The 18559-nt window shown below is 44.1% G+C and overlaps 1 protein-coding gene across 1 annotated transcript in view; it reads right to left on the reverse strand.

Moving 5' to 3' along the window:
- Window positions 1-18559, reverse strand: part of LOC124616045 (cytochrome P450 6k1-like) — a 69476-nt gene that overhangs the window by 15086 nt on the left and 35831 nt on the right. Inside the window, exons 4-5 of the mRNA XM_047144272.1 lie at window positions 14109-14371; window positions 6326-6525 (exon numbers count right to left, since the gene is read on the reverse strand). Of these exons, the coding sequence (XP_047000228.1) occupies window positions 6326-6525; window positions 14109-14371 (463 nt within the window). The remainder of the gene's footprint in view (window positions 1-6325; window positions 6526-14108; window positions 14372-18559) is intronic.

An 18559-nucleotide genomic window follows, 5' to 3' on the forward strand; every position in this document is an offset into this window, starting at 1 on the left:
CTAGTTCACGAAATAGTCATACAAACTATCAACCAGGTGTCCGTACAATCTTCTGCACGGAAGATGGCATTCGGTCAACAGACAACCATGCCAGCGATGACGCCAGGGCACCTCTGAAACGAAGGTAATGTTTGCCAAGTAGCCCCACATCCACAATCGCCGTGTACACAGTCACAGGTGGTACACTATGGCGCAGAGAAACTCTCTGCAGAGAAACTCTCTGCCGTGGAGAGCCATAGAAAGAATGGAAGCAGGGCGCTCACAAACTGATGTGAGCCGATGGCTTGATGTGAATCGTTCTGTTGCTTCTCGGATGTGGCAATAGTTTATAGAAACCGAAACTGTATCCCGAAGGCCAGGTCAGGACCGACCACGTGTGACTTCATTTGGCTGTGAAGGCATGACAGTACCGCCCTAGTACTGTGTGGCAACTTGCATGTGAGCTCGCAGCATCCACTGGCTGTGTTGTACCGAGTCAAACGGTGTGCACAAGGTTTCGGCAGAGTGGCCTCTTTTGTCGGCAGACCTGTTGTATGTTTGCCTCTGACGCGTCTTCACAGAAAGGAACATCTAGAGTGGAGTCATCAACATGCCACCTGGCCAGTCGAACAATGGGCCAATGCTGTTTTCACAGATGAGTCCTGAATTTGTCTGGAAAGTGATTTTCGATGGATTCGCATCTGGAGGAAACGTGGAACAGGATTTTGGAATCCAGACATTGTGGGAAGAGACCGACATCGACGACGATCCCAAATGGTGTGGGCAGGGATTATGTTTACCACTGGAACTCTTCTTCATGAAATTGTACGGGTGAATCAATAAGATTTAACTGCTGTCATCCGTCGTGACAAGATCTAGGTACCTCATCTGCGGTTGTTGCAAGGTGCTGTGGGCTCAGAGTTCGTACTGATGGACAATAATGCTCGACCTTTTAGAGCACGGGTGATTGACGTTTTCCTGGGAACGGAAGATATTGCACGCATGTTAGGGCCTGCGATGGTCCTTAACAAGAATGGAAGCAGGACAGTTCCAAACTGATGTGACCCAATGGCTTAATGTGAATTGTTCTGTTGTTTCTCGGATGTGGCGATAATTTATAGAGACCGAAACAGCATTCCAAGACCAGGACAGGGCCGAACACGTGTGATGCCAAAAGATTGGACCCTTATTAGGTCGTAAGGGCACGACGGTAACGCCTTAGTACTGCACGGCAACTGGCATCTCACCTCGCAGCATCCACTAGACGTGTTGTATTGAGACAAGCAGTATACAGAAGGTTTCGGAAGAATAGCGTTTATCGCCGGAGACCTTCTGCTTGTGTACCTCTGATGCGTCTTCACAGAAGGGAGTGTCTAGAGTGGAGTCGTCAATACGCCAACTGGACGGTCGAACAGTTTGTCAATATTCTGCTCACACCTGAGTCGATTTGGTCTCTAGAGTGATTCTCGACGCATTTGCATCTGTAGGGAACGTGAAACACGATTTCGGAATCCAAACATTGTGGAAACAGACCGATACCGAGGGGAATCCTTAATGGTGTGAGAAAGGATTGTGTTGACCACTCGAACGCCACTTCATGAAACTGTATGGGTGAATCGGCTCAGGTACCGCGACGAGGTCTTGGGACCACATGTACAGTTGTTGCGAGGTGGTGTAGGCCCAGACTTCGTATTGATGGACGATAATGCTAGACCTCATAGAGCACAGGTGATTGACGTTTTCCTGGGAACGGAAGGTATTGCATGCATGGGATGGCCTGCTCGCTCTCCCGGTTTGAATCCCATAGAGCATGTGTCGGATGCGCTAGGGAGAAGCTTTGCATCACGTCAGCATCCACCGACCACTCTCCAAGACTTGTGAGCAGCTCTGCAGGATGAATGGGCGGTACTGCCTCAACATGAGACTGATGACATCATTCGCAGCATACCCCGTCGTTGTCAGGCCTCTTTTGCTGACAAAGGGAGTCAACCCCATACTGAGCAGATTAACCAGTTGTCGGAATGTTTGTACAAATCCGTTAAGTTGGAAGAAACGAAGAAATTTTTGTCCACCGTTGTGCATGTTGCAGTTGTTTACGTTCTAATTCATTGTATTGTTTCTAATTTACTATCACTTGTTTATTCTGTTCTGTGCCAAAATGAAAGCAACCTTGCAAAATTTTCGTTTGTTGATCTAATTTTGAACACCCGTTTATATATATGCGTATTATGTGTATATTTTATAAAGTGATTCCTTTATTAGTTGATTAAATATTTGTTGTAATGAAAAAAATCACTCTAGATCGCAAAGTAGAAGATACCTCGTGCTGAAAGATTTCAATGTATATATATCTTCTCCAGACCAGATGACAAATGTGAATTCTGTCATACAGTTCATCTCCACTCAGTGAACCTACAACTAATTGTAGTAGATGTCTTATGGTCTGAAGACGATCTGTGTGGATTAAAACTAGTCTCAACTAATAAATTATCTTTCATTTTGCGATGGAGACTGATTTTTTTCATGATGACTGAATTTATATCGCTGTATCCCAAATATGTTATCAAGAATCATTAATTTAATATTCACTTCGACTCTAACAACGATGTAAAAGTGGCACTTAGTACCTCAATTCTGATAGCATCATTCAATTGAGCACAATGAGCCATTTCTATTGAGCATGCCATCCTTACTGTTCATTCTTTATGTAGAATGTTTTATTTGTTATTAATGTTGACCATATGTCCTCAGAATTCATGCTTAAATTGTGCCAAAAATATTATGCCTAGAATACTGTGTGTGGTCTGAAGTGCACCGGAGGAGAGAGGGGTTTCTTTCAACATACACATTGTATCTGTAAAATCTTAATATTTTATGTGCTTCTCCATTGTTGACTTTGTTTATTCTTATAACTTTTGGCTTGCTTAGAAGAAGCACAAAACGGTGAACGAACTGTCACTTGTCTTGCTCTTCAGAGGCGTGGAAGAGGCAACTTCTGTATTGAAGATCTTTGTGGATGGTTTCAGACCAGTGAATTTTAGGTTTTAGGTGGCCATGTGAATACTTTAACTTTCGTAGGGAACTGGAATATTTTGGTGCTAAGCTTACAATTTGCAAGTATTTAGGTCAGTAACCTCTCACAAGTGTCTGGTGATATGCTGCCTTTGGACTTGCTACAGATTAGCATTATAGGATATACCACTGTTTACGGGAATTCTGATATTTTAACTGCACCACTGAACTTTGAATAGTTATGAATTTGCAGTTCCATTAGTGAACAGTTAAGTGGCATGGGACTTTCTACGTTGTTCACTGTAGATGATTATTTGAACTCTGGGGACCTGTTACCACTTCATTTCCGTTATCAGTAATCTTAACTGCACTTATTTTATTAGTGTTATTTCTTTTATGCTTTATAAGGATACGTTGTGGGACCACCATATCGTTGTTGTATGTTTTATTAAACAAATATATCGTCAGTTTGTTAGGATCAGATCATTGGTTTAGGCTGTAATTAATCCATAAGGACACAATCATTTATCATAACCAGTTATTTTACTTTTTATCCAACTTGTCATTTTGATTAACACTAAGAACTTTCTGAACATAAATAATTTAGCACGTAGGAGTTAATGTAAAGTATCAATATTTTGCAGAAAGCTTACGTTCTGGGCATAAAGCACACACGAACGTCTCACCGCTGTGACAGTAGCGAGCAACTGCTTGAAACTCTGTCATGTACTTGCCCAAAGGTGAGTATAAAATCATACCATCACAAGGGTAGCGACAATTTAACATGGAACCATGTGTTCTTCCTGGGGACTCCTCACACCATTGATAAGTGAAATCTAGGTTGAAAGCAAAGAGGAAATTTCCGGAGTCGAATTGTGTTCCAAATGCATAGCCTCTCAGTTCCCAGGCACACCTTTATCACTAGACCAGCAAGGATGTAGGAGACTATAATGGGTGCATGCAGAGTATGGTGTCACATTTGTGATATGTGATAATGAAAGAAAGGGAGAGTGAAGACGATGATGAGAAGAGGGAGAGGGTGTAGATCATAATGAGAGAAGGGAAAGGGTGAAGATGATAATGAGAGAAGGGAGAGGGTGAAGATGATAATGAGAGAAGAGAGAGGATGAAGATGATGATGAGAGAAGGAACAGGGTGAAGATGATAATGAGAGAAGGCAAAGTGTGAAGATGAGAGAAGGGAGAGGGTAAAGCTGATAATGAGAGAAGAAGGTGAAGATGATGATGAGAGAAGGGAGAGGGCGAAGATGATAACGAGAGAAGGGAGACGGTGAAACCAAATGCCGAGACACAGCCCAGTCCTCTCGAATAGCAGCAATGGGCTGCCTGGCTTAAAGTCCTCATCTGATGAACAGATCACCACCGACAATATCACGTGCTCTCCCTACATGAAATGTGGTGAAAAGGTGGGGAATTAAATTGTGGTACACTGGAACATGGCGCAAAGTGTGGTCATCAGGAACCTTACGTCATTATTATATCAAAAATCCGCCTCAGTTGCGAAATGTTACTGGTCTTTACCTAGGTTTCAGCTAGAGTAGTCTAGCCTTCTTCAGAAGCATAAAATAAACTAATGCATCCCAGAATAGGGCACGGTCAAACATAAAAAGCTTAAGTACCGCGGTACCATGTCAGGCTGCGTTACTTAGCTGAGGAACAGCCCCGGTCCCACTTTGTGGAAAGCGGTCGGTTAGCCGCGGACGCTACGTTGGAACTTACTGTGGCACGCGGATATGTACCGAGCAAGACGGCGGATAACGCGTATGCGAGCACGGAAAGTCAAAGGTGCCTGCCATTGGATGTCTTTATGTTATGTACTGGGAAATTACCTATAATGTTAAACCGTAAATTTGTGAGAGAACAAGGCACTAAGTGGATAGAATCCCCATGAGCGTTAACTGTAAGCCGAGACCTTATTAACAAATAAAAAATTTTACTTAGACGCTAAGTTAAGCTTGTTAGATTAAGAACCCACATATTATCACCGCTATGTTGTATGGTTCTGCACGATCTCACGAGGGGATGAACAAGGTTATACTTCCCAGGGTCAGAAATTAAGGAATCTGAAGGAAGACTGCATCATGCAGGTACACATCAGATGAAAAATTAAATACTAATTCCAGTACGAGTAAAAACTTGTTTAGTGACTACAGTTTGTCTTACATCCATATTTGCGTTTATACTCCTCAAGTCAGCATACGGTGCATGGCGGAAGGTACGGGGGGAAATCGACTGTCTATATGCTTCCAAACGAACCCTGATTTCACCTATCTGGTGTTCGTGCTACTTACGCGAGATGTATGTTAGTGGCAGTAGAATCGTTCTTGAGGCAGCCAAAATAAACCGAAGTCGTCCGTTTACCTTCCTTACAATCTGTCTTACATGCTCGTTCCACTTCATGTCGATTTTCAATACTATGTCTAAATATTTAATAGACACAACAATGCCATGTAGGACAGCACCAAATACAGTTTTCTAACGTTACAGGATTGTCTTTCCTATCCATTTGTCTTAACTCACTTTGTCCGACCTTAAGGGCAAGTTGCGAATCCTCACACCAAACAGAAATCCTCTCCAGCACTTCCTGTAACCTGTAGCTGCTCACTTTCCCGTACACTAAAGCCTCATCAGCTAACAGCCGTGCTTTCCTCCTCATACTGTTCGTAGGCTCATTTCTGGCTGCAGAGAACAAGAGTTGTTCCGTCGCAATAAGAACAGTACGTTTCACAGTTCGCTTTTAGAACAACAATCCAGTGCCTGAAATTGTTTGGACTTATAAGTGAGCGACACCGTGGCAAAACTAACCACCCATTCTCGATAGTGGGAACGGTATTCTGGGTAGTCTGTGTGTAGCTTTAGGTTCCCTACATGTGTTAAGCCAAACACTAGACAGGCCCATCATATCAAGAACTGAGTGGAAGAAAATGCCAACCCATAAGAAATTATTTTTGGTTATGCATATTATATTTTTGGTTATATTCAAAGTCAAGAATATAAATACAACAATACGGAGCAGTTTATCTAGTAGGCAGCATTTTCCAGTTGTACATATAGAGCTACTCATTACTAGCATGTGATGCAGTCAGAAACGCAACAGAGAACGTGATCAGAACAATTCTTACTCAAGTTAAAGCTAGCACGTTGTCCCCCTGACGCAATACACTAAAATTAGAACATAGAGTGAGGAATTATATGATTTATAGGCTCATGGTGAATAAGACAACTCCTCTATAAGGTAATTACGTCAATGTGCCATCAAAGGGAGCGGGCACTGTGAGTGTACCTGAACAGCAAGAAGAAGAAGGAGGACTTACTCTCAGGAGTGCCGATGCCTTTCTGATGCCCGTTCTCCACTGTCTCTCCTTTGTCAGGGTCAACATATCCTTTGTTTTTTAGCTGAATAAGGAGATCCATGAAGTCTTTCCTTCTGTAGTTATTCTTCTCTCTGTAAGCAACGGTGTCTGCAACCATTTTTCGGAAATATTTGCTGACAGCCGTAAATCCTCCTTTTACCCTACAAAAAAAGTAACAATTATTTGATGTTAACGCAAGCACTCCTAAAAATAGTTGCCTCTTTTCACTATGGAAGGAGATTACTGTTCTAACATTTCCAACATATTACGTATTACGGCCAATGAAAAAGACATGGTGTCGTTCTAGTCACAATAAACCTTCTAGCATGCCGAGGTCAACGAGGAGTGTAGAAACGTTTTCCTCAAGACAAATACACAGTTTTTGGTTACTTATCCACTCATTGGAAGTCCAGTACCTATTGTATGACTATGAGATGTATCATGGGCAGATTGGAGTTTGGCAACTCTTTATTTTTCCCCTTTTTCTTAGATACTGTCATATTAGAAGGTAGTTCATAATTGATAAATGTAAACACGGTCCGTAGTAGGCTCTAACGTGATTTTTATTTAGTCGTTCTAATTTCGACTACTTGTCATTGTCACGCACTTGTAAAACCGCTTATTGTCTGCATGCATCGCAAGAAATGATTTAAAATGTGTCCATTGGATGCACCTGTAATTTTGGCCAATACAAAAACCAAGATTAAATAAAAATCACGTTACAGTCTGCTACGGACCATGTTTACGTTTATTAAGCATCTGGAGGCTGTGGATCTCCACAAATACAAAATTTTAGTTGACAATTAAATCGACTTCGATCAGTCTTCCAAATGCAGTGTGGCTGTATATGAAAATGTGCTGTTCTCTTGTCTACTTCATCGGGAAAACAGGTCCTAGGCTGGCGAATATCATGGTCTTCCTGTACATCTCTCGTTGTCACGGAAGCAGTGATGTGTCTACGGCACTTTATGAATTTTTTTTCGTGAGACGTGCTATGAAAAGAGCAGAACATTTAAAGTTCGTGCGCCCAGTTTCTCTTGCTGTTTGTATTGTCCAAAATTTCAGGCGCTTATTATGGAAACATTTTATTTCATTCATTGATATGCCAAATTTGGGGTGGCAGGTGTTATTCTATCACTTGTTCTTTGATTTCCTGGAAATGGATGTTCATATGACCTTTTTTCTCCACATCATCAAACATTATTTTGATGTTTGATAGGCTTGGATGTCTCTTCAATAATGAGATGCACGTCACAACTTAACGAGGAGACGTGTGTTAATGATTATAAATACATTCAAAACGTTATTTCGAAAATTTTGTTAAAATACTAACAGTATTGGACTTAGAAAGAGATTTTCACTCTGCAGCGGAGTGTGCGCTGATATGAAACTTCCTGGCAGATTAAAACTGTGTGGCGGACCAAGACTCGAACTCGGAACCTTTGCCTTTCGCGGGCAAGTGCTCTACCACCTTAGCTACCCAAGCACGACTCACGCCCCGTCCTCACAGCTTTACTTCCGCCAGTACCTCGTCTCCTACCTTCCAAACTTTACAGAAGCTCTCCTGCGAACCATAGAGGACTAGCACTCCTGAAAGAAAGGAGATTGCGGAGACATGGTTAAGCCATCTGCCAGGAAGTTTCATATCAGGGCACACTCCGCTGCAGAGTGAAAATCTCATTCTGGAAACATCCCCTAGGCTGTGGCTAAGCCATGTCTCCGCAATATCCTTTCTTTCAGGAGTGCTAGTCCTGCGTGGTTCGCAGGAGAGCTTCTGTAAAGTTTGGATGGTAGGAGACGAGGTACTGGCGGAAGTAAAGCTGTGAGGACTGGGCGTGAGTCGTGCTTGGGTAGCTCAGTTGGTAGAGCACTTGACCGCGAAAGGCAAAGGTCCCGAGTTCGAGTCTCGGTCCGGAACACAGTTTTAATCTGCCAGGAAGTTTCATATCAGGGCACACTCCGCTGCAGAGCGAAAATCTCATTCTGGAAACATCCCCTAGGCTGTGGCTAAGCCATGTCTCCGCAATATCCTTTCTTTCAGGAGTGCTAGTCCTGCATGGTTCGCAGGAGAGCTTCTGTAAAGTTTGGAAGGTAGGAGACGAGGTACTGGCGAAAGTAAAGCTGTGAGGACGGGGCGTTAGTCGTGCTTGGGTAGCTCAGTTGGTAGAGCACTTGCCCGGGAAAGGCAAAGGTCCCGAGTTCGCGTCTCGGTCCGGCACACAGTTTTAATCTGCCAGGAAGTTTCAGTATTCGATTTCTTCTTTTGTGTCGATTTATCGTCTGTAAGGTCGTTTTCTTCATTCGCTATCCTATCCGATGGGACTTCAGTAATAATCATGTTTCTGAATTATCATATTCACGAAAAAATATTGCGAAAGATACATTACCCTGTCCTAGATGGTCTTCTTAAATGCCACAGTACTTAAAAGATTGCAAAAATTAATGGCTTCGTTGGTTTTTGCTATGTACGACAATACTGACACAAGTGTACTAAGGATGTCAACTAGGTGCGCTGTTGCGCAAAGCCCAAAAGCAACACCATCACAATCCGTGGAGGGCGTGGTTACTAATTGAGGAGATGGGTTTGTGTAATGTTTAAATGTTTAAATACAAATTTCCTTCTGAGTGGTAATTGTAACATCCACACTCAGGCCAGTACACATTGATTTTTTTCGTGACGGGAGTCCCTATCATTTGTTGTCCAGCCGGCCTAAGTGGCCGTCCGGTTCTAGGCGCTGCAGTCTGGAACCGCGAGACCGCTACAGTTGCAGGTTCGAATCCTGCCTCGGGCATGGATCTGTGTGATGTCCTTGGGTTATTTTGGTTTAACTAGTTCTAAGTTCTAGGGGACTAATGACCTCAGAAGTTGAGTCCCATAGTGCCGAGTGCCATTTTGAACCATTTGTTGTCCTCGTTCTTTGCACCAATTTCTTTGTTTCCGCTACGCAAACGTTTTGCAGAAGAGTGTGAAACTCTGGTACACGGCACGATACGACGTGTCAATTTCTCTAAAGGTTCCATTTGATTGTCCGTGGACAAAAATCATGTCGGCTGATCCCGTAAATTAGTGGGTCTCTGTTTAATTTAGGTTTACCGAGTAAACACTTCAACTTGTAAATTCAGACTGCACTCTAATAACCCTTGATATCAGGCCTAAACACGCGCATTCTATAGTGTGGTTTCCTGTGTCAATTCCTAGAAAGTCGCTTTTTCTTACAGTAGTTTCTGACATAAATGTTATGGGATTATGGGACTAATTTCCGAAACTCGTAGTGAAATTGCGTGTTTATGGAATATCGTCCCAGTTATGTGATTTCCTGTCGGAGAGGTCACAGTTCGTAGTAACTGACGGAAAGTCATCGAGCGAAACAAGTGATTTCTGGCGTTTCGCGAGGTAGTGTTATAGGCCCTTTGCTGTTCCTTATCTATATAAACGATTTTGGAGGCAATCTGAGCAGCCGTCTTCGGTTGTTTGCAGATGACGCTGTTGTTTATCGACTGATGAAGTCATCAGAAGATTAAAACAAACTGCAAAACGATTTCAAAAAGATATTTGAATAGTGCTAAAAGTGGCAGTTGACCCTAAATAACGAAAAGTGTGAGGTCATGCACATGAGTGCTGAGAGGAACTCGTTAAACTTCGGTTACACGATAAATCAGTCTAATCCAAAAGCCGTAAATTCAACTAAATACCTAGTAATTACAATAACGAACAACTTAAATTGGAAGGAACACACAGAAAATGTAGTGGGGAAGGCTAAGACTGCGTTTTATTGGCAGGACACTTAAAAAATTAACAGACCTACTAAGGAGATTGCCTACACTACTTTTGTCTGTCCTGCGCGGTTGGGATCCTTACCAGATAGGACTGACGAATTACATCATAAAACTTAAAAGAAAGGCAGCATGTATGGGAGAGAGTGTCACAGAAATGATACAGGATTTGAGTTGGAAATCATTAAAAGAAAGGCGTTTTTCGTTGCGACGGAATCTTCTTACGAAATCCAATCACCAACTTTCTCCTCCGAATGCGAAAATATTTTTTTGACACCGACCTACATGGGAAGAACGATCAGCACGATAAAATAAGGGAAATCAGAGCTCGTACGGAAAGATATAGGTGTCCATTCTTTCTGCAGCTATACGAGATTGGAATAATAGAGAATTGTGAAGCTGATTCGATGAACCCTCTGTCAGGCACTTGAATGTGATTTGGAGAGTACCCATGTAGATGTAGATGTAGAAACTATGTGGTTACCGAAGTTGGGCCGAGCTGGGAAGTTCGATGAGTCTATAAATACGTAAACAGCGCATAATCGGAAAAGTACGTGGAGCAATTAAGTGAATCCAAGTAACACTAGCCCACACTGTAGAACAGCCAGTAGAGGAAGAAGAAAATAGCGCAGTGAAGGTCGATGGCCGACTCCAAGTTCCTGGTCGAAGTCCAGGTGATGGGGAACGCAGTCTGTGTGGCACGAAGTCGTACGTAGAGGAGGTTCCGATCGCGACACTGATTGAAGAACTCGGGTGCAGGCTCAAAGCTTGGCGGAAGATGCATTGGAGTGGCTTTGCGTCACCCTAAATAGCCAGGCGGTATAGAGATACTGGAGGAGCTATATGTGATCACGTGGCCTGCAGAGGCAAAGAGATCCGTGGGGCCAGCGATCTGACCTTCGACGTCAGACCGTCGATCCACCACTGCTGCGAGAAGGATTGCTCGTTTATGTGATGTACTGCCCATACACAGCAACTTCCATGGTCAGCTTCCGTTTCATCCCGTGTCAGAAACTTAAAACACTGTGCGTGCAAAGTAATACGTCAATGAACTGTGAACTTAAGCCCCAGACAATGTAGTAGTTTGATTAGGTGATAGTACCACTAAGAAAACGAAATTATTGAAACCATTAAATAATGTAAAACCATGTGTAGCAATATGTGCAAATCATTACTGTGGTGTCACCGCCAGACACCACACTTGCTAGGTGGTAGTTTAAATCGGCCGCGGTCCATTTAGTACATGTCGGACCCGCGTGTCGCCACTGTGTGATCGCAGACCGAGCGCCACCACAAGGCAGGTCTCGAGATACGGACTAGCACTCGCCCCAGTTGTACGACGACTTTGCTAGCGACTACACTGACGAAGCCTTTCTCTCATTTGCCGAGAGACAGTTAGAATAGCCTTCAGCTAAGTCCATGGCCACGACCTAGCAAGGCACCATTAGCCTTACATAGTTTGATAGTTATCGTATGAAATGTCCCATCAAGAACGATGTATACAACAAGGATTAAAAGTTAAGTATAATTTCAAAAGCAACGTACTTTTCTTTATTGCATTCATTGAGCGTCCTGTTTCAGACTTCAAGATATTCTGCGGGAGCTTATAGCGTGCATATCGGCCCCCTCAAAATAACACTGTGTCGGCATTTCTGTCGACACATCAATTACAAATGATCGTCATCGGAGATGCACCCCTGGAGATAACGTCAAGCAGAGCAGTTGAAGATAGTTAGGAATGAGAGGAAGTAGGGACTGGATGTTGTGAGTGGGAAGTGGAAAGTGCCGAGGAAGGTCGAACTATATGAAGGAATAATGTAGCAATCAACGAATTGAAGACAGAATATTGAGGGCGGAAGGTAGTACTGAATAGCGAATGTCAAAGTTGTGGTGTCACCGCCAGACACCACACTTGCTAGGTGGTAGCCTTTAAATCGGCCGCGGTCCATTAGTATACGCCGGACCCGCGTGTCGCCACTGTCAGTAATTGCAGACCGACCGCCACCACACGGCAGTTCTAGAGAGACGTACTAGCACTCGCCCCAGTTGTACAGCCGACGTTGCTAGCCATGGTTCACTGAGAATTACGCTCTCATTTGCCGAGACGGTAGTTAGCATAACCTTCAGCTAAGTCAATTGCTACGACCTAGCAAGGCGCCATTTATCCTTTGCTATGTATCTAATGACGCATATACTGTATCAACAAGACCAATGTTCACCAATTGTGGATTAAAGTTAAGTATTCCAGCAGCTACGTACTTTTCTTTATAGCATTCATTACGTATCCTGTTTCAGACCTCACGCCAGCCTGCGTGAGTATAAGCGCGTGCCTTTCGGTTACCCGTCACTGTGGATTGGCTGTCTTGCCAGTCCACAACAAAAGTACTCCAACAAGCTTATTTTTGACAAAGTGCAACATAGTAGTGTAACAGGTAATAACAGTATATGGTAACGATAGGTGTGGTATTGTAAGTAAGCCGTTCAGGTTTTTTTGTTGATGACGCCACGTGGTGCTTTGTATGAAAATAACGGACTGTGCTGTGTGCAGTCTGTGGCTGGTTTGCATTGTTGGAATTTTTGCTATTGTAGTGTTGGGCAGATGGATGTGAACAGCGTGTAGCGTTGCGCAGTTGGCCGTGAGCCGCCAGCTGTGGTGGATGTGAGGAGAGAGACGACCGAGCGGACGACCTGTACGAGTGTCCGTCAGAAAAAGGAAATTTGTAAGACTGGATGTCATGAACTGCTATATATTCTATGACTTTTGAACACTATTAATGTAAATACATTGTTTGTTCTCTACCAAAATCTTTCATTTGCTAACTATGCCTATCAGTTGTTAGTGCCTTCAGTAGTTAGAATCTTTTATTTAGCTGGCAGTATTGGCGCTCACTGTACGGCAGTAGTTCGAGTAACGAAGATTTTTGTGAGGTAAGTGATTCATGAAAGGTATAGGTTATTGTTAGTCAGGGCCACTCTTTTGTAGGGTTTATTGAAAATCAGATTGCGTTGAGGAAAAACAAATATTGTGTGTCAGTTTAGTGATGATCAGAATAAGTAAAGAGAGAAATGTCTGAGTACGTTCAGTTTTGCTCAGCTGTTTGAAAATCAAATAACGTAGAGGTTTTCCAGCACCGTCATTTATAAATTTTTCTAAGCGGATGTTTCAGTATTATAACGGAGAAAAAATAGGTGATAAATCAAAGGCAATGTTTAGGTCTCTCTTATTTCAATAAATCATTTACCTACAAACTTACCTCAAGAATGGATCGATCCACTCCATCGCAGCTGAACTCATCTTAAAATTGCAAAGAACTGATTTGTATAGCAGGGGTTGCAGCATAGTTCTTCGGACGAAGGAAACGTCTTGGGTCTGTAAGCGTTGTTTGCATGTCGCAGAATCTCTACTTAGATTTCCTTGCACTTAGATTCCATTGAAAACCGAAGTTAGATTCAGTAGCAAGGACAGACGTATAAATTAGCAAGGCTCATAGCCATTAAAATTTAACAGACAGAGAACAGTAGACAAGCAACCGTCTGACTTCATAACTTCGACTTGGACATTTCCGGAACCTCAGACCACCAGATTTCTCTCTGGCACTATTCCTGAAAGCCTGGACCATTTTCAAGGAAACCTCCTGTAGATGGAAACGCTGCTCGCTGAAGTAATGCTAGACTGTAAGAACTCAGTTTTACGATCAGGTCCAGCCTTTATATAATAACTGACAGCCCTGTAACAGTTCGTGAAACGGTGAAAACTTGAGAACCCAGGCATGGCGAGTGAGAGCATACGAAATGTTTCGTTCGAGGACCTGAGAAGTGGTATCGCTAGCAAGGCAGTGGAGGTGTTCTAAGTTAATGGTGTGCAGCGTTTTGCCTTCAACACATCCAAGTCATGATAGAAGACTATTAAGGCTTAACGTTCCATCCACAAAGAGGTCATAACAGACGAATTGATAGTTGCGGGTCTTACCGTGCATAGTTCATCACCGTTGGACTGATGAAGTTCAGAAGGGACAGGATGCCTGCACGCAAAGAGGGCTCGAAGACCTTGCGCCCCCATTGGCGGAACTCGTGCTCCGGGTTCCGCTGGCAGTTGCACTCCTGGCCGAAGGCGACGGAGGAGATGACGTCAGTGGTGAACCGCGCAATCAGCTCGCGCACCTCCACCGACTGCCCGCGGTCCACCATTTCCCCCACCACGTCTGCCATCTCGCGCCCGTTGTCCTGGATAGTCTATCACATAAATGCATACACCTTGTCAGTGGCCGTAAGAGAGAAGCGTGTTTCAGCAAACTACCGTGTTCCTATTGCTGGATTCAGGACTTTTTAGGAGACAGATCTTGAGACGTAATTTTTAACAGAACAAAATCGACAGAAATGAAGGTAATTTCCGCGTTACCCCTTGGGAGTGTTACAGGGCCATTTTTGTTTGCAGTGTATAAATATGATCTTGTGGATATCGTCGGAAGCTCCGTCAAGCTTCTTGCAGATGACGCCGTTGCCTACAGCAAGATGGTAACGCCATACGACTGTAGCGAAATGCAGGAAGATATCCGGAGGGACTACGGCTGTTTCGGGGACTGGCAGTTGATACTAAACGTAAATAAATGAATCGTAAGTAGGCGGAGAAATCCACCACTATCCGGTTAGGACTTATGATGCGACCTAAAGTGAATCGACCACATAACAGAAATTGTAGGAAAAGCCGATGCCAGGCTGAGATTCAGTGGACATATACACCGAGGAGCCAAAGAAACTAGTGGTTGGGCTGTTTGGGGGAGAAGACCAGACAGCCAGTCCAACGGTCTCATCGGATTAGGGAAGGACGGGGAAGGAAGTAGCCGTGCCCTTTCAAGGGAATCATCCCGGCATTTGCCTGGAGCGATTTAGGGAAATCACGGAAAACCTAAATCAGGATGGTCGGACGCGGGATTGAACCGTCGTCCTCCCGAATGCGAGTCCAGTGTGCTAGTCACTGCGCCATCTCCCTCGGTGAAACTATTGCATCTGCTTAATGTCGTGTAGGGCCCCAGCGAGCAATCAGAAGTGCCGCAACACGACGTGATATGGACTCGACTAATTTCTGAAGTAGTGCTCGAGGGAACTGACACCATGAACCCTGGAGGGCTGTCCATAAATCCCTAAGAGTACGAGGGAGTGGAGATCTCTTCTGAATGGCACGTTCCAAGGCACCCAGATGTGCTCAATAATGTTCATGAGTGGGGAGTTTGGTGGCCAGCGGAAGTGTTTAAACCCAAAAGAGCGTTCCTGGAGCTACTCTGTAACAATTATGGACATGTGGCGTGTTGCATTATCATGCTGGAATTGCCCAAGTTCAACAATGAACATGAATGGATGCAGGTGATCAGATAGGATGCTTACTTACATGTCACCTGTCAGAGTCTTATCTAGACGTATCAAGGTTCCATACCACTCGAGGTGGACGGGCCCCACACCATTACAGAGCCTCCACCAGCTTGAACAGTCGCCTGATGATATGCAGGGTCCACGGATTCATGAAGTTGTCTCCATAACCGTGCACGTCCATTCGCTCGACACAATTTGCAACGAGACTCGTCTGACTAGGCAACATGTTTCCAGTCCAATGTTGGTGTTGACGGGACTAGGCAAGGCGTAAAGCTTTGTGTCTTGCAGTCACCAAGCGAACGCGAGTGCGTCTTCGGCTTCGAAAGCCCACACCGAATATATTTCGTTGAATGGTTCACACGCTGAAACTTGTTCATGGCCCAGCACTGAAATCTGCAGCAATTTGCGGAAGGGTTGCACTTGTGTCACGTTGAACGATTACCTTCAGTTGTCGTTGGTCCCGTTCTTGAAGGTTCTTTTTCCGGCCGCAGCGATGTCGGAGCTTTGGTGTTTTACCGGTTTCCTGATATTCACGGTACGCTCTCGAAATAGTCGCACGGGAAACTCCACACTTCATCGCTACATCGGAGATGCTGTGTCCCATCGGTTCTGTGTCGACTATAGAACCACGTTCAAACTCACTTAAACTTTGATAACCTGCCATTGTAGCAGCAGTAACCTATCTAACAACTGATATTCTGCCTGTTTACATATGTCTGTATTTGAATAGCATGCCTATAGCAGTTTCCTTGGCGCTTCAGTGTAATTTATCCACGAAACAAAGGCTGAAAAAACCCTTGTTTGACAGATTTTTGGATAATGTTCATTGACCTGGACTCTTTTACCAAGTAGGATTAAGGCAACCAATGGCGAATATTCGACAAAGGATTCACGTTTCGCGCTGGCATCGTTTAGTCGGGGCGTGTCCGTTACGGAAATGCCTTGTGCATCACGGAGAATTTTACTGTCGAAATTCCCAGAAATCAGAGCTCGTACGGACTGCAACTGTTCCCAAGCGCCGTTCGCGATTCGAACAGAGAAGCGGGTAAGCGATCGTGGTCTGAGATCTACCATCTGCCACACAGTATGGGGTGACTTTGAAGAGGATAGACGTAGATGTAGCAAAATTAAAAAGAAGTCTGTAAATCTTTTTATTACAAAAATTTATGCTTTCATACGCAGTTTACCTCACGTAATGTGTTGAGGATTTTCTGACGTCCCAACTACATACAAACAACAGGAGGCACGTAAAGCTTAATGGTGGCGGCGCAACGGAAACGAAATCTCTCCGTGCAGAACAGACATCAGAGAGGATCAAAACAGGCAATTAGTGCATCTGAAGAGGTAGTTCACGTAGTAAATGCTTAATTTTTTTCCGGTAGTCTAGATAAAGTTTCAATCAGATGCCAAATAGTTCAACCACACTATGAACTAGGAGAGTTGAAAAATGATCGATCAATGTGATTTCGCTAAAATTTGGTTACTTTCATTGTTGCTCCTCGTTTCACAGCTTCGAGAATTATAATGTTCTCGAATTGCAAGGATACTGTATTTCACGTTATCAAAGCTATTATATTTTGAAGAACAAGGAACTAAAACTGGGAAACAGAAGAAAATTCACCACCTGCTTTGCTCAATCTCCAACATGGAATAAAGACGTTATGAGAGTTACTTTTCTCGTGTTGCACTTGAAGGGTATGGTTCGACAAGGCGTTAAAAGCCCGCAGCATACAGTGTTCGCATTTAACGAGTTACCTCTCGGGATAGAACAAGTTTATTTGGTTCCTTAAATTCCTGCAACCCACAAGACTCACGTGTCCAGGCGGCAGCGATATACCCCTACACGAGGCAACAAAGTGCCTGAGCAGGATAAGAAGCGGGCCCGAAGCGCTCTTTGCTTGTGAATTTTTGCTGTCATTTGCTGTATTCCTGTATCCAGTCGAGCACAGATTTCCTTGAAATGCAGTTCTAACCAAGTACGACACGCAGTTCGCTGTGAACGAGCTCTGCGAGCAGTCTCCCGGATTACAAAAACTGCGTTTGTTTAGTCGGGGACACACTCATAACACGCCTGCCACATTTGTCTGACTTCAGATCATTAACTAATGGCCGCTGAATACTGTGTATCAGCTATCTTCCACCCAACATGTGCTGCGACCTTCTAGATAAGTATAGGCGTAGTATAGGCGTGAAATTTAAAACGATACGCGGTATTTTGGAGTTTGTGGCTTACTTACGACTCAGCCTCTTAGTACTACACTCATGCTCATAAATTAAGGATAATGCTGATACATGGTGTAATAACGCTCTGGTGGGCGGTTTGCGGGTTTAAATCACCTCGGGGTATAACTATGTGGTGCATTTGAGCTGCGGTCGCCACACGGTGGCGCTGGCAGCAGCCCACACACGCAGAGGTATGTTGGTACATGTCAGAGTACAGTGCAGCGAGTAAGTGTGCTGACGTTTCAGACGTGCTAATGGTGACTGTGTGTTGAAAATGGCTCAAAGAACACATATTGATAACGTTATGAGGGGTATAATATTGGGCAACTGGAGGCTGGTCCAAAACGGCAGGTCGTAGCACGAGCCCTCCGTGTGCCACAAAGTGTGATCTCAAGATAATGGCAACGATTCCAGCGGATAGGAAACGTGTCCAGGCGCTACAGTACGGGACGTCCACTGTGTGCAACACCACAAGAAGACTGATATCTCAGCATCAGTGCCCGCAGACGGCCACGGAGTACTGCAGGTAGCCTTGCTTGGGACCTTACTGCAGGCACTGGAACAGTTGTCTCCAGAAACACAGACTACAGACGACTGAACAGACATGGTTTATTCGCCCGGAGACCTACAAGGTGCATTCCACTAACCCCTGGTCACAGAAGCCTGGTGTCAAGAACACAGCACATGGTCATTGGATCAGTGGTTTCAGATTACGTTCACGGACGAGAGCAGTGATTCTCGCCGGGTTTTCATCTGGCGTGAACCAGGAACCAGATACCAACCCCTTAATGTCTTTGAAAGGGGCCAGTATGGCGATCATGGTTTGATGGT

Source organism: Schistocerca americana, chromosome 5 (genome assembly GCF_021461395.2).
Source record: "Schistocerca americana isolate TAMUIC-IGC-003095 chromosome 5, iqSchAmer2.1, whole genome shotgun sequence".
Lineage (NCBI taxonomy): Eukaryota > Metazoa > Arthropoda > Insecta > Orthoptera > Acrididae > Schistocerca > Schistocerca americana.